Source organism: Podarcis erhardii (genome assembly GCF_964252035.2).
Source record: "Podarcis erhardii genome assembly, chromosome: 6".
Lineage (NCBI taxonomy): Eukaryota > Metazoa > Chordata > Lepidosauria > Squamata > Lacertidae > Podarcis > Podarcis erhardii.
This window is the reverse complement of record NC_138510.1, coordinates 89,224,549-89,240,026: the sequence shown is the minus strand read 5'-3', so window position 1 is coordinate 89,240,026 and position 15,478 is coordinate 89,224,549. Positions and strand designations below refer to the sequence as shown.

Below are 15,478 nucleotides of genomic sequence, written 5' to 3'. Positions count from 1 at the left end.
CCTTTACCCTTGTTATTAAGCCTCTTTCTTTATCAAAAAATGTATTACAGATGTACCTTGGAAGTTGAACGGAATCTGTTCCAGAAGTCCGTTTGACTTCCAAAATGTTTGACTTCCAAGGCGCAGCTTCCAGTTGGCTGCAGGAGCATCCTGCATCCAATCGGAAGCTGCGCCGGACATTCGGCTTCTTAAAATCATTCGAAAACCGGAACAATCACGTCTGGTTTCCGATCATTCAAGAGCCGAAACATTCAAGTTTACAGGCGTTCGGCTTCTGAGATTCCACTGTAATTTGCAGCACTTGTTACTTTATAATTCAAAAATATTGCACAATCATGAAAAAACATTTATATGAGGAAGATTATTACTACTGCTACTACTAGACATGTCTGTCCTGTCCTCCAATGCCCATAAATCAGGCTGGCATAGAACACTTTTAATATCAGAAAATCATATTAATATCAGAAAATGAAAGCTTGGATTAAAGTTCAATAGCAGGGTAGCAGCAGAGGACAGTGGCGTAACGTGGGGGGTGCAGGGGGGGCCGGCCGCACCGGGCGCAACATCTGGGGGTTAGGGTTAGGGGGTGCAAATCCACGGGTTAGGGGGCGCAAATTACTTGCCTTGCCCCGGGTGCTGACAACCCACGCTACGCCACTGGCAGAGGACGAGACCACAGAGAATATGTGCCATCAGACACTTAGCAAGGCAAAAGACCACCAGAGCAAAAAATGTCTTCTCCTTTTGGCAAAAGCTAGGAAGAAAGTTTTTCAAAATACAAAAAACCCCAAACTGATTAGCTGTCAATCAAACGAGTAATGCTTGTACAGTAATAATGACAACAATAATTTATTGCTTATACTCCACCCATTCAACTGGGCTGCCCCAGCCACTCTGGGCAGCTTCCAACTTAATATATAAAAACACAGTAAGACATACATTAAAAGCTTCCTGATACAGGGCTGCCTTCAGAAGTTGTCAGCTACTATGCTACTTCTGCAGGATTAGTGCTATATCATTATTGTTATTGTTATTTCTTTGCTCCTAAAGCACTAATGGAAAGTCACTCTTAAAAAAAGCCCCATTAGACAGCTATTCTTGCATATGTTTGATTGGTTGTTTGAGAGATGGGCTTGCAAATGCACTACTAAGATTTGGCATGCTGGCTTGTCAGAGTCAGATTCTCCCTCTGAGCTAAACAGAAACTGTGTTCAGTTGCTTTTAATATTAATTGATTTATAATGACTTGGGAGCAGCACATTTCCTTTTCAGCTGCTGTGGCCCAAGACACAGCCAACAGCCGTTAACTCCACCCAACTATTAATTGCAAGAAATGTTTGGCGCCAGTGATATTATATAGCAGTGGTGTCCAAACTTTTTTCAAAGAGGGCCAGATTTGATGAAGTGAAGGGCCATGAGGGCCGACCAAAGTTGTTAACCTTTTCCTAGGATTGAAGTTGTTGAGCTTTGAAATATACTCAGAGTCTAGAGTGGATTTCATGCTCTTTATTCAGCTAATAGTGGTGAGGAGGAATGAAAGTTTCCCCAAAGTATTTGTTTTATATACATTATTTACACAATGGGCTGCACGTGATTGGCTAATTCCGGAATTCTCCTGTAGGCCAATCAGGTTGTGGATTCACTTCCATCTGGAGCTGGATTTGGTGGCTTCTGCAGACCAATCATACTGCTGCATTGTTCTAGGACCAATCAGACAGCTGCATTTTGGATCCTATTGTTCTAGGACCAATCAGACTGCTGCATTTTGGATCCTATTCAACTCAGTACATAACAAGCTTTTTTAAGGGTTGAAGTTCTTGAACTTTTTTAAGGATTTTACCCCAGGAAATAAACTGCCATGGGGCCGGATTAAACTGACTGATTAAAAGGCCAGATTAGGTCCCCAAAACGGACTTTGGACGTGCCTGTTATATACCATTCTAAGCCCAAACTTGGGGAGAGGGCGGGGAGACAGATGGAAAAAGGCTGAGGAACCACCAAAGTTTAATCCCATTCAGAAAAGACAAGACTCACGCGCATCCGAATAGATGGGGCTTTCGAACACTTAATTCTTCTTCTTCCTACTCCTCTTCTCAGTTTCACCCTCCATTTCTGGCAACAACGAAATGGTAACTGTTGTGGTTAATAATCCGGTTCGACTGGAATGTGAAGCTCGTGGGATCCCTGTTCCCATTCTGACCTGGCTGAAAGATGGTAGCCCTGTTTCTAGTTTCTCAAATGGACTCCAGGTACTTTGATGCTACTGTCGAGGGTTCCAGGACTATTTAAACTAGTTTATTTAATTAAATTGGTGGCCTGAGCTTTTCGGTGGCAGTCAAGGGGCTTCCCCAAATCCCACCCTGGAAATGACCCTGTGATTACTGCTTAGCATGGTCTGTTTGTAGTGTTCTCCCTTTTCTGCACCTTTGTTTGCTGCGCCAAAAATGAGTGCTCTGTGAAAAGCCACATTGCAGCCGAGACAATGGGAGGTGAATGGCTCAGGACCGCAATACCTCAAAGACCGCCTCTTTCCATATGAACCTACCCAGACCCTGAGATCATTTTCTGGGGCCCGCCTTCCTGTGCCTTCTCCTTGAGAGGTCTGGAGGGTGGCAACACGAGAACGGGGCCTTCTCAGTAGTGGCTCCCCGTCTGTGGAATGCTCTCCCCAGGGACGTTCTCCTGGCGCCTTCATTGTAACCTTTAAGCGCCAGGCAAAAACGTTCCTTTTTAACCAGGCCTTTGGTTGATCAGATTTACATCCTATACCCTCTTAAAATGTTATTTTTTTTGGAGGGGGGCTGTTGGTTTGTTTTTATTTTTATTACAAATCAAATCCGTTTATTGTGAGGACCATGCCTGTGCACAAAAATCAGCACTACAGTAGTTATTTTTATTACATATTTTGTGGTTTTATATCTTGATTTTTTGCTGTGAACTGCCCTGAGACCCCCGGGTATAGGGCAGAAAATAAAATTTTAAAAATAATAATAATGGGAAATTGATCCATGCTTCCATGTTAGGGCTTGGTTAAAGCATGACAGAGTCTGACACATGCAAACCAGGTGCCAGCTTCTCAGGGATTGCCATTTCAGGGCGTGCTTTGACCCTAGTCCTTGTACCTGGGAATCCAGACTGGAGCACCTCCTTTTAACAGGATACCCATATTCCCACAGAGGGGCAGGTAGAGATTTACAACCTCCCCTGCAGCCATGCCTAGGTTATATCTGACACCTTACCTTCCAAAGTAGTGATGATTGCTGTGAGGAAGGCGAAAACCTCCTAGGTTAGCCAATTTACCTGGCAGGGGGGGAAATTCCTCCCCCGACCAGCCAACTTAGTTCATAGCAAGGTCAGATTACCCCATGTTACCCACGAGGCTGGTAGAAGCAAGGACAATGATAGGGAGGTTGGGAGCGAGATGCAAAAAATAAATAAATAGGGTTTGCAGTGAGCCAGGTGCCTGTTTTTATCCCCGGGGAGTAGCCCTGAGTGGAGTCCTCTGTGGACCCAGTCAGGACTGCCCCCCAGAGTGAGCTCAACTCGAGTCCACCTGGTCCAATCTGGCAGGCAAGCTAACTCAATTTATCCAGCCGGACGGAGAGGCCAGAAACATCTCCCTCCAGCAGGAAACGTCCCAATGCTTTGGCTGCTATGGCAGAGGGCAGGTCCTAACCGTTGTCCACTCTGCCTGCGATTGTTGGATCTTGAAGTCCAATGCCTGATTTGAAATACTCTAGTTATGACACACACACCACATAGGAGCCACAGATTTTTGTGCCATTCCTTAGTAGTGAAGGCAGAAAGGGCCATCTGTCTCACACACGCTGGTGCCTGGGTCACTGTCATAATAGGTTTCCAAACACCAGGAATGGAAGGAGATTACGTTCTCGCTTGCTGCAGCCAGCTAATGTGGTTCCATTCTTGTAATAATAACCAGGGACACGGGTGGCGCTGTGGGTTAAACCACAGAGCCTAGGGCTTGCCGATCAAAAGGTCGGCGGTTCGAATCCCCGCGATGGGGTGAGCTCCCGTTGCTCGGTCCCTGCTCCTGCCAACCTAGCAGTTCGAAAGCACGTCAAAGTGCAAGTAGATAAATAGGTACCACTCCGGCGGGAAGGTAAACGGCGTTTCCGTGTGCTGCTCTGGTTCGCCAGAAGCGGCTTAGTCATGTTGGCCACATGACCCGAAAGCTGGACGCCGGCTCCCTCGGCCAATAAAGTGAGATGAGCGCCGCAACTCCAGAGTCAGCCATGACTGGACCTAATGGTCAGGGGTCTCTTTACCTTTACCTATGCTTGGGGGACATGATGGCAGAGCTCACAAGGTAGTTTTGGGGGAGAGTTTATGACCCCGTCACACTTCATTTTTCTTTATTCGCTGGGAAATAATGAGGAACATGAAGACACCTGATTTTGAATTGCAGTCAGGATTGTAATTCAATATGAAAATAATCAAGCCTTTTCTGGCATTTTAGAGAAATCCCTAGGTTAGTCACTAAAAAATGAATAAATTGATATTAATAAGTGCAGAGTAGTAAGACAGGAACAGATATCATAGAGATCTGTGGAAGTATTGTAAAGATAAAACCAAACAGGATAGGAAAATTGCATTGTATGATTGATGCAACTTGATATTATGTTTGTCAATTACATGCCACGATTCATGTCACTTTTTGACAATTTTACCTCTCTTTTTTTAAGATTCTTTCTGGAGGTCGTATCCTGGCACTGACAAGCGCACAGATCAGTGACTCAGGAAGGTACACGTGTGTTGCGGTTAACGCTGCAGGGGAGAAACAGAGGGATATTGATCTCAAAGTTCACGGTGAGGACTCCACTTTCCCAAGCATAAACATTGGAAGAACTGCCAGGGACTGAAACAACATATCTCTTGATGAATTAGAACAGGGATGATCACTCTGGTGCCCGTGGGCACAGTGGCACAGTGCCCTCAGACACCCCTCTTGGTGGCCACCAAAACCTTCTGCCACTCCCATTTAAAAAAAAACAAAAACTAGGAGTGCTTTGCTTGTTGGGGAAGTTGCCTGGGTTTTTATGGGGTGCGGCGTTTCATTCAAATACAGTGGTGCCCATAGAACAGACATTTATAAATATATTGTGGCAATTTGTTAGTCAACCATTCATGTGAGGAGCGGAGAGGGGGGACCAAAAATATTTTTCACCCGAGATGGAGAGGTCAGAGGAAGAAATTGGGGGATGGGTGGGATTTGTCTACTTGGTCTTACGAAACGATTTTGATTACTGTTTAAAAGAAACAGCATTGTTGATCTACACCATTCTACAAAATGGAGCCACTTTAATCTTCTGTTTCTTGGTTAACTAAATATTTGTCTCTGGGGAAATGCTGCACGCTTTGAATGTACACCAGTCCTGTTGTCTCCTGTTTCCATCTTCCATTTGCTCACAGTTAAGGACACGCACGGTTAATTTCAAAAACTCGTGTTTCTCAATGAACAGTTCATGGGTGATGCCACCAACTTACAGGATAGTTCAAAAAGAGAGAGCTAGGAGTGGCACGGACACTTTCTTTCTTTAACAAAAGAATAATAACTTCACATTAAATGGTTAATGAAATTTGCCCTCAGTTGGGAAAAAGAAGCATCCAGATTTGCATTAAAGTCAAATTCATGATTAAGTAATAATAAGTAAAGTAACTGATTGTAGCACAATCAGGGTTCTAAATCATGTGTGTAACCTCCATGAGCCAATTTGGATATTAGCTGTTTTAGATTAATTATTAGAAACACCAGTGTTTGGGAGAATTTTTGGGGGGTGGGGGAATCAAAATGGGCTACATTTAGAGGTTCTTTATGGGAGACTGAGAGTCAAGCTTTCAGAGTTCTAGCCAGTGCCAGATTTAGGTATAAGCTAAACAAGCTGTAGCTTAGGGGCCCACTCTCTTGGGGGCCCCAAAAAAATTTAAAGGAAAAAACAACTGGATGTACACTTCCAAAATATAAGATAAAAAACAAATAAAATAAAATGTATATACAACAACAGTGTTTCTAAATGGCTTTAGATACCTATTAGGTCTATAAATTAGCATATATTCAACACAAAGAACAGCGACAATTTGTTGTTGACAAAGGACAGCTGGACATATAAAGGGCCCCATTACCTTCAGTAGCTTAGGGCCTCATCAAACCTAAATCCAGCCCTGGTTCTTGCCTATCCTTTGGTTCCATGACTAGGGACACCAGCTCACTGTTAGGGGAGAGAGACTAGTTTCCTTTGCTGCAGCAAAAAGTGATGACATTATATCTTAACATGCTTCAGTTCCACCAAACATTATGGGAGAGGAACAGAATGTCTCTGTGGTTATGGGCGAAGATCTGGAGCTCCACTGCCAGAGCAATGCCATCCCCCCACCAACCTTAGAGTGGCTGAAGGATGGCCAGCCATTGCTGAAGAAACTGGGTCTCAGCATCACTGAAGGTGGAAGTGTTTTGAAGGTAAGTTAAAAATAAAACTTTCCCCCTCTCAAGTCTTTCATCCTTATGACCCCTGACGCTAATGATACACAAGGCTCAACTGGCACTGTGATTCTTGACACAGAAGCTGTGGGCACATTTCCTTTTATTTGCGCTTGAAGCTGAGCACATGTGAAGCTAGACACAATCCATAAGTATCCTGCAGTTTCTTGAGAAAGACTGCTGCTTTCCCTCAAACCAGTTCCCGTGCAAGTTGAAAATGAAAGCTGCAGCTGAGCTGGGGTGTGTACACTAGAAACCTCTGTTGCACATGTGCAGTTGACAACATGTCCAATATGAAAATGAAAGCTGCAGCTGAGCTGGGGTGTGTACACTAGAAACCTCTGTTGCACATGTGCAGTTGACAACATGGGCGCAAATGATAGATTCGTTGAATAGGCATTTAGGGGGTGGGGTTTGGGGCGTGGGAAAACAAATCAGGCAGTGCTTGTTGGGTGAAGACATCCTTGCCTCTTCTCTGGTATGTATGGCAATTGGAACATGGTGCAGAAAAATGATCTTGCTGCGTTTTAAGCAGCTAATGTATAAATAGAGTAAAGGTACCTCCAGACTGATGGGACGTGGGTGGTGCTGTGGGTTAAACCACAGAGCCTAGGACTTGCCAATCAGAAGGTCGGCGGTTTGAATCCCCACGATGGGGTGAGCTCCCATTGCTCGGTCCCTGCTCCTGCCAACCTAGCAGTTCGAAAGCACGTCAAAGTGCAAGTAGATAAATAGGTACCGCTCCGGCAGGAAGGTAAACGGCATTTCCGTGTGCTGCTCTGGTTTGCCAGAAGCGGCTTAGTCATGCTGGCCACATGACCCGGAAGCCAGTAAAGCGAGATGAGCGCTGCAACCCCAGAGTCAGTCACGACTGGACCTAATGGTCAAGGGTACCTTTACCTCCAGACTGGGTGCAGGGGTGATTTCAAGCCCACACCAGGAAATTTAGGTTTGTGCAATTAAAATGGATTAAGGCACTCTGTCACTCTAGTGCTGATATAGCGGACCTTTCTCAGGGAACTGGCACCCTAGGTCGTGTGACTATTGGGGAGAAGTGAGACAGGCAAAAACCGCCTGTGGAATTTTGCCAACTTACTGAATTAGTTGACTTCCTGTAGAATTATTGCAGAGGTTTAGCCTCATTAGGAGATTCTGAGCTTGCACTGAATTTTGCTCAAGGTCAAGATTCACTGACAACTTATAGATGCTTGAATCCCTCTTGAAGAACAAGTCTAGTCTTACTGAACAATGTTGCTTCCCTCAATATTTTTCCACCTACGTATGTCCACGTACAGTATACGTTTCCCTTCACCGGTTTCCCTTATTGTTTCATATCAAGTTTAATCTTCTTTTAAATCTTTAAATTTCTCCATGGTCTTGGCCACTCCTGCCTGTCTTTGTTATGCCCTCTCCCCCTTCCCCTCATTTCCTCCATTCCTCAAACACTAATCTTCTTATTAAATCTCCACTCCTGGGCTGCTTCTCATTTCCATTCCCTCTTTGTGATCCCTTCTGCGTGGTACTGTCTCCCTCTAAATATTTGGCTGCTCACATCTTAGTCTCACTTTAATATATTTTTAAAACCTCATATTTCATCTCTCATATTTCTCTTTGATGGCATATTTTATTTTTCAATAAATCCTTTCCTGCTCCTAGACTGTTGTTGTCAGAGCTGGCCCTACCACTAGGGAGAGCGAGGTGGCAGCACAGGGCAGCTGATTGTGGGTGCCCTGAAAAGGCAGAAAATGGTTTGTTTAATTTATTGTGGTTGTAATTTTACAGTGGGAGAAGCACTGTAGGATTTCCTGCCTCAGATGCTGAAATAACTTGACTGGTCTTCTGTAAACAGCAGAATGCATTGGATCAGCTCTGTTTATTGTATTCTTTTAACTCTTTCCCCCTTCTTTTACTTCCTTTGCCAGCCGGCGCAGAAAATCGCCCCCTGCTTCCATCTTTCCTGTCTTTTTGTTTCATCTCTTTTTTAAAAAATTGTGTGCCTGCAGGCCCAGGGACTTATGCTTTCTAAATTATTTGGTACAGTGCCTAGCGCATTTCAGATGCTTCTACAAATAATAAGTGGTGGTGGTGGTGATGTTTTAGCTGGAGCTGAACTCTCGAAATATGCTTCTGATTTTGCTCGAATAATGTCAGGCCAAGTTCTAAGACAAGGGGGTGGCCCTCGTTTTGGCACAAGCAAACGAGGATCAAAACGGCCACGGGCAAATCACACGACTGAAGGCAGGATGTTGGCCAGGTTCAAAATCAAGCATAAATGGAAGGCAAATAAAAGAGTCTGTGTGGCTACCTTATGGGTTGCTCAGAGTGGGGAGTGCACTTTGGCGCAAAGGATTTATAAGGCCTGCTGTTTGATTACAAGGTAGACGACAGGGTTCCCTTGATCCAGGGCTTAATGTACCCCGTTTACGTGAAGACCAGAGCCGGAGGTAACCTGGTAGAGGAGGTAAAGTGCTGGAGACCGGCTGCTGGGGAGCTTAGTTTAACACTCCTGTACCTCAGTGCACTTTTGCACTTCACATATAACAGCTTGTTTAACCATGTCATTAATATAAAAATTAAACAGGTAAGGTGCCAAAATGCATCCCTGTTTGACACCAGTAATGGTCTTAATTCTAGTGGTAAGATGGCCAGCCAGATCCACCTTTACTTGAATTGATGTGTCAGTATATAATGTTTTGATGAGAAATAATAGCCAGAGGTCTATATTTGTCTCTTCCAATTTTTGCCACAATGCATGTCTTGGGACCGTATCGAAAGCTGACTTTAGATTGATAAAAGCGACATATAATTTTTGCTTCAAATTATGGATGTATTTACGTAGCAGAAAGTTCATCACAAAGCACTGGTCCAATGTGGATTTCCCTCTTTGGAAACCTGCCTGGACTTCAGATATCACCTTATTTGTATCTGCTCATTCTTCCAGTCTCCCAAGAAGGAGCCTGAAATATAGTTTAAAGGCTACATCTAACAAACTAATGGGTCTATAATTGGCAGGGTTTTTCTTATCACCCTTTTTATATATTGGGGATAACAGCTTGTTATAATCTTAACAACAGCCCTGTTAGGTAAGCTTAGTACAGTGGTGCCCCGCAAGACGAACGCCTCGCAAGACGGAAAACCCGCTAGACGAAAGGGTTTTCCGATATGGAGGTGCTTCGCAAAACGAATTTCCTATGGGCTTGCTTTGCAAGACGAAAATGTCTTGCAAGTTCCTGCGGGTTTTTTCCCCCTTTCCCCCCCTTTTTCAAAGCCGCTAAGCCGCTTATCAGCTTATCAGCTGATCCGCTAAGCCGCTTATCCGCTTATCCGCTAAGCCGCTTATCAGCTGATCCACTAAGCCACTAAGCCGCTAATAGCGCTAATCCACTAAGCCACTAATGGGCTTGCTTCGCAAGACGAAAAAACCGCAAGACGAAGAGACTCGCGGAACGGATTCTTTTCGTCTTGCGAGGCACCGCTGTATTATTGTCCTGTGTAAGTTGGGGGCTGAGACTAAGTAGCCTAAAGTTAGTGGGTTTATGATAGAGGGGAGATTTAAACCAGGAACTTCATGGTTCATAGCTTAGTCTAGCACTGGCCCTATGATGGGGCAGGGTGATGCTGTTGCCTCAGGTGGCAGATGCTGAGGTGCAGGGAGGGGACAGAGCTGTAAGTGCCCTGTGGCCTGACCTGTACCCCCGGCACTAGTCTGCTGCCCTCAAATGGAAGATACTTTCACCAGTATTGGTGTACAATTCAACTACCAGTCAAATTGGCTTCTGCATGTGCCTTGGAAGAGGACGCCATCTTGTCCATTGCCTCAGGCAGCAAAATATCCTGAGCCGGCCCTGTCTTAGTCTCCTAGCTGTTACACTGTGTCAGCTTCTAGGTTTGAGTCAGGCAAAACCTGGTGGCAAGTATACAGTGGTGCCCCGCAAGACGAACACCTCGCAAGACGGAAAACCCGCTAGACGAAAGGGTTTTCCGTTTTGGAGGCGCTTTGCAAAACGAATTTCCCTATGGGCTTGCTTCGCAAGACGAAATGTCTTGCAAGTTCCTGCGGGTTTCTCCCCCTTTCCCCCCCCTTTTTCCTAAGCCGCTAAACCGCTTATCAGCTGATTTGCTGATAAGCCGCTTATCAGCTGATCCGCTAAAAGCCGCTAAACCGCTAATAGCGCTAATCCGCTAAGCTGTCAATGGGCTTGCTTCGCAAGACGAAAAAATCGCTATACAAAGAGCCTCACAGAACGGATTAATTTCGTCTTGCGAGGCACCACTGTAATCAGGAGAATTTATTTCCAGCTGATGAACCATCACCAGCTCTTACTGTAATGTAAGGGTAGAGAGAGAATACTTTTTATCTACTGAGGTAGGAAAACAACGCTTTTCAATCAGTCTTCCCACTCAGTTGTTGACCAATAATCTATAAAACCCGTGAGTAAATTTGCAAGTGAGGTTATACTATGTTTAGGGAAGCTTTTAATGTTTGGTGGACTATTGTATTTTAATATTTTGTTGGAAGCAGCCTAGAGTGGGCAGGGTATAAATAAAATTATTATCATTTATTATTATTACATTGTGATGCATTCGTAACTGATTGCTGGAATGTTTTGTGTGTGTTTTGCTAGATTAAAGAAGTGCAAACTCAGGATACTGGACGTTACACTTGTGAAGCCACAAATGTGGCTGGAAAAACGGAAAAGAACTACAACGTCAATGTATGGGGTAAGATATGCAGCTTTTGCAATCACTTTCATAAAGAACGAAACTCTATTAGTGAATGAAATGGGTGTACCTGAAAAGCTTAGGTGAATACAGTCGTACCTTGGCTCCCGAATGCCTTGGGAGTTGAACATTCTGGCTCCCAAATGATTGAAAACCGGAAGTGAGTGTTCCAGAAGCCGAACACCCAACTGGGCTTCCGCAGCTTCCAGTTGGCTGCAGTCAATCCAAAGCCGTGCTTTGGAAGTCAAACGTTTTGGAAGTCAAACGGACTTCCGGAACAGATTCTGTTTGACCTCCGAGGTATGACTGTATTAGGAAAGGGGTTTGAGAAATCTGCATGACCACAATTGTGCTGCAGTTCAGAAGATTTGCTTTTCTGATATTCACTCTTGCATCTGTAGTTTACAATCCTGGGAATCTTATTATGTTATTTTAAAACAAGCTCATTTTGAGACCTCTTGGACACAGGACAAAAAAAGTGAGGAAGTGTGAGAAATTCATTTTCAAGCCCCCGATACTAGGATGGGTATGGGTAATTTCGCCAAGGATCCATTACCTAGTAACTAGAGCAGAATGGATCTGAAAACATTGGTTTGTTTTTCATTATTCTAGTTTTTGCTGAATTTCTGCATCAGTTCCTGGTTTTTGTTTTTTTTTTTAAAAAAAAGAGTGTGCAAAGATTTATACACATGATTGTGCACATTTCTTCTAATATATGTTTTTTGGTATGCAGTTTCCCCTGATGTATGCATTTTTGGAAGCATCTCCCCTGAGTGTAGTACACCATAGTGTGCGTATTTTTGTGTGCACTTTCCCCTAATAAATGCATTTTTGTATGCTCTTTGGGCTGGAGAACTGGATCATAATATTCACAGAAGCATTGTTTCTCCAAAGATGGATTGCAAATTTCTCTCACAGGTTTTTCTCACATCCCTATTTATGCTATGCAACCCCACACAATAAGTTAAAGCAAGCTCTGATAGCCTGAAGGTTGAAACATTACGCACTGGACTGGTGGTGGCATCTAGTGGTTGATCCCAAGTTTCACTTTTTATTTCAGTTTGGATTTCCCAGTTGCCTAGGGTTTGCCAGTGTGCCAGAACATAGGGTTAGGAAAAACTTTCCCTTGTCATCTTTCATGGCAGCTATGCAAATAAATCTTTACACAAGTTGCGCTGACTCTTAAGCTCTATCAACTCTGTGTCCGGGGCAGCTGTCTACCAGCTCCATCTGGTACGCAGGCTGAGATCCTACCTGCCCGCAGACTGTCTTGCCAGAGTGGTGCATGCTCTAGTTATCTCCTGCTTGGATTATTGCAATGCGCTGTATGTGGGGCTCCCTTTGAAGATGACCTGGAAACTACAATTAATCCAGAATGCAGCAGCTAGACTGGTGACGAGTGGCCACCAAGACCATATAACACCAGTCCTGAAAGACCTACATTGGCTCCCAGTACGTTTCCAAGCACAATTCAAAGAATTGGTGCTGACCTTTAAAGCCCTAAACGGCCTCGGCCCACTATACCTGAAGGAGCGTCTCCACCCCCATCGTTCTGCCCGGATGCTGAGGTCCAGCTCCGAGGGCTTTCTGGTGGTTCACTGTGAGGTTACAGGGAACCAGGCAGAGGGCCTTCTTGGTAGTGGCACCCATCAGATGTCAAGGAAATAAACAACTATCTGACTTTTAGAAGACATCTGAAGGCAGCCCTGTTTTGGGAATATTTTAATGTTTGTTGTTTTATTGTGTTTTTTATATTCTATTATTATTGTCCAGCATCGCTGAGAGGGCACCAAGTTAGCTACACCCTTTATCTAGATGTTCTTACAAGCTAAATCCTCTTCCTTCAAAATGATCATACTTCCTACTTTTCATGGAAACCATAGATCTGCCTGTGAAAACCATCTGTAAGTGATGGTTTAGAAACATATTCTTTGCTTGGACGCAGGATCCAGAAGCAACGTTGGACAGCCTTTTGGTGTTGCAAATCCAGGAAATTTGTGCATCTGATCTAGTATTGGCCCATTTCCCCAGAGCTATCTCCCTTTACAAAAGCTGGCAGAATTCAGCAGGTTGGGTTTAAGGCTTTGCTTCTGGGAGACTTAGTGGTATTACAGTACTGGTTTGAAGTACGAGAGACTGAAATAAGAAGTAGAAATTGGTGCGATGCAAGGAAGGCTTTAACTGCTGCCAGCACTGAAGCTTTTAATTCTCTTTACTATTTCAAACACCGAAAGAGTTGAAGAGGTTCAAACAGAAATGTTTCGTTCCTGTTTTGTACGCTCTCAGGAATAGTTTGAACAAATGGAAGGTATTCGGTTGTTTAAAGAGGCTTTGTGATGAGAAAGGGTATTGTAAAGAGAAAAAGAGATGTAAAGATATTATAAATTGGCAATATATTATAAAGGAAATGCGGAATAAATATTAAAATATGAGGATTGTGGGGGGAGCTGGTGGAAGTCAAAAAATTTGTAAATTGGGAAATATGGTTGTATTCAAACAAATTTGTAAAAGAAAATTTCTTAATAAAAAATTAATAATAATAAAAAAGGAAGGTATTCGGTTGTGTGTCCTGCTCACCCCATTTAGCCCATGAGGAATTCAGTACTTGAAAGAAGGGTCTGTGTGGGTCTGACTTTGCTTCTTCTGTTGGTTCTTACAGTGGCCCAGTGTTAGGTGCCTTTTATTTCTCAATAATTTTGTAAGTTACAGATCAACAGCTATTTCTGACATTTCCCCACTTTAGTGCCAGCCAGTATTTATAGTTCAGACACGCTTACTCGTCTGACAGTAATTGAAGGAAACCTCATCAGTATGATATGCGAGTCCAGTGGAATTCCACCCCCGGCCCTCAGCTGGAGAAAGAATGGTAAGCAACCGCTATGGGTGAGGGCTTTCCTTAGGAGCTAGCTGCTCCCTTCAACTTCTCTTTATCTCATTGGTTTGCAAAGCTTTCCCCGCAACCCTCCCCTCTTCACCTAGCCCCCTAAGTGTGCATCGTCACACCCACCCCATGCATTGAAAGCATGTGGCTCCCCCAAATAGTCAAGGGGAACTGCAGCTTTTTGAGGGTGTGGTAAATCGTAGCTCTGTAAGAGGCAAACGGGATTCTTTGAGGGAAGCCATGCTCTTTAAATGTGTTTTAAGTGCGTGGGGTGAATGTGATGAGTACGGTCAGTATAGCCAGCAGCAGTTGATACAGATTTGAACATTTGCTTCTAAAGCCTCATTTGCTTCTGTTAAAGGTGCTTTCGAATCAAATGTTCTTTCTTTGTTTAAGCTGAGTTAGGCGGAGGCATGGAATCCTTGGACCCATTAATGTAATGGATCCTGCCCTTAACTTTTCTCTTTCTTCCTTTGACTGCTTTCCTCCTCCAGTCCTAGTAGGACAGGAGGCAAGCTTGATACAGTACAATGCTGCTGACTTCTAACCCATCATTCTTCCTACTTGACCTCTGACCATGAGGACCAGTTTTTATGGAGGCAAAATTTCATGACTGTAGACCTAAATCCACAGTGAAATGGAGGTGAATGATACCACTTAGCCCAGTGATGGCCAGACTTGGCCCTCCAGCTGTCTACAACTACAACTCCCATCATCCCTAGCTAACAGGACCAGTGGTCAGGGATGATGGGAATTGTAGTCCCAAAGCAGCTGGAGGGCGAAGTTTAGCCATCACTGACTTAGGCAGAATGCCTGTTGAGTGACACCTGTGCCCAGCACTCATTGGCTATCTGGGAGTCGGGTTCAACATTTGTGACGGTGTTGGAGTATAGCTGACCTAGCCCAGCAGGAAATATGACTGGAATAAAATCCATGTCAAAGAATCCTGAACCATGTGCCTCATCCTATGCTCCGTATTTTTATCTGAAATGATGTTTCTCTTGTAGGTTCTCCACTGCTGGCTGACCCTACAGGTAGGGTCAGAGTGTTATCTGGAGGAAGGCAGTTGCAAATTTCCATTGCTGAGAAATCAGATGCCGCTTCCTATGCGTGTATGGCTTCAAATGTTGCTGGAATAGCAAAGAAGGAGTATAACTTGGTGGTATATGGTAGGTCAACATGTCACATTGCTTGTGGCCGTTCATTGGTTTGGAAACGATTACCGTTGATGAGTAAAGCAGGGCTTGCAATCAAAGAACAAGAATGGAACAGGCGATTATCTTGTTCAACCCTCTGTTCTGCAGCAAGACCACAAAGTGGTCTCTGGAGTCTCCACTTGTAAATATCCGTTTACCTTATCCACATTAGATTAATAAGAA

The 15,478-nt window shown here is 44.1% G+C and overlaps 1 protein-coding gene across 1 annotated transcript in view; it reads left to right on the top strand.

Moving 5' to 3' along the window:
- The window catches only part of HMCN1 (hemicentin 1), a 314,679-nt gene that overhangs the window by 181,672 nt on the left and 117,529 nt on the right, over positions 1-15,478 (top strand). Inside the window, exons 39-44 of the mRNA XM_081866236.1 lie at positions 2,098-2,249; positions 4,704-4,827; positions 6,300-6,475; positions 11,122-11,218; positions 13,962-14,084; positions 15,107-15,268. Of these exons, the coding sequence (XP_081722362.1) occupies positions 2,098-2,249; positions 4,704-4,827; positions 6,300-6,475; positions 11,122-11,218; positions 13,962-14,084; positions 15,107-15,268 (834 nt within the window). The remainder of the gene's footprint in view (positions 1-2,097; positions 2,250-4,703; positions 4,828-6,299; positions 6,476-11,121; positions 11,219-13,961; positions 14,085-15,106; positions 15,269-15,478) is intronic.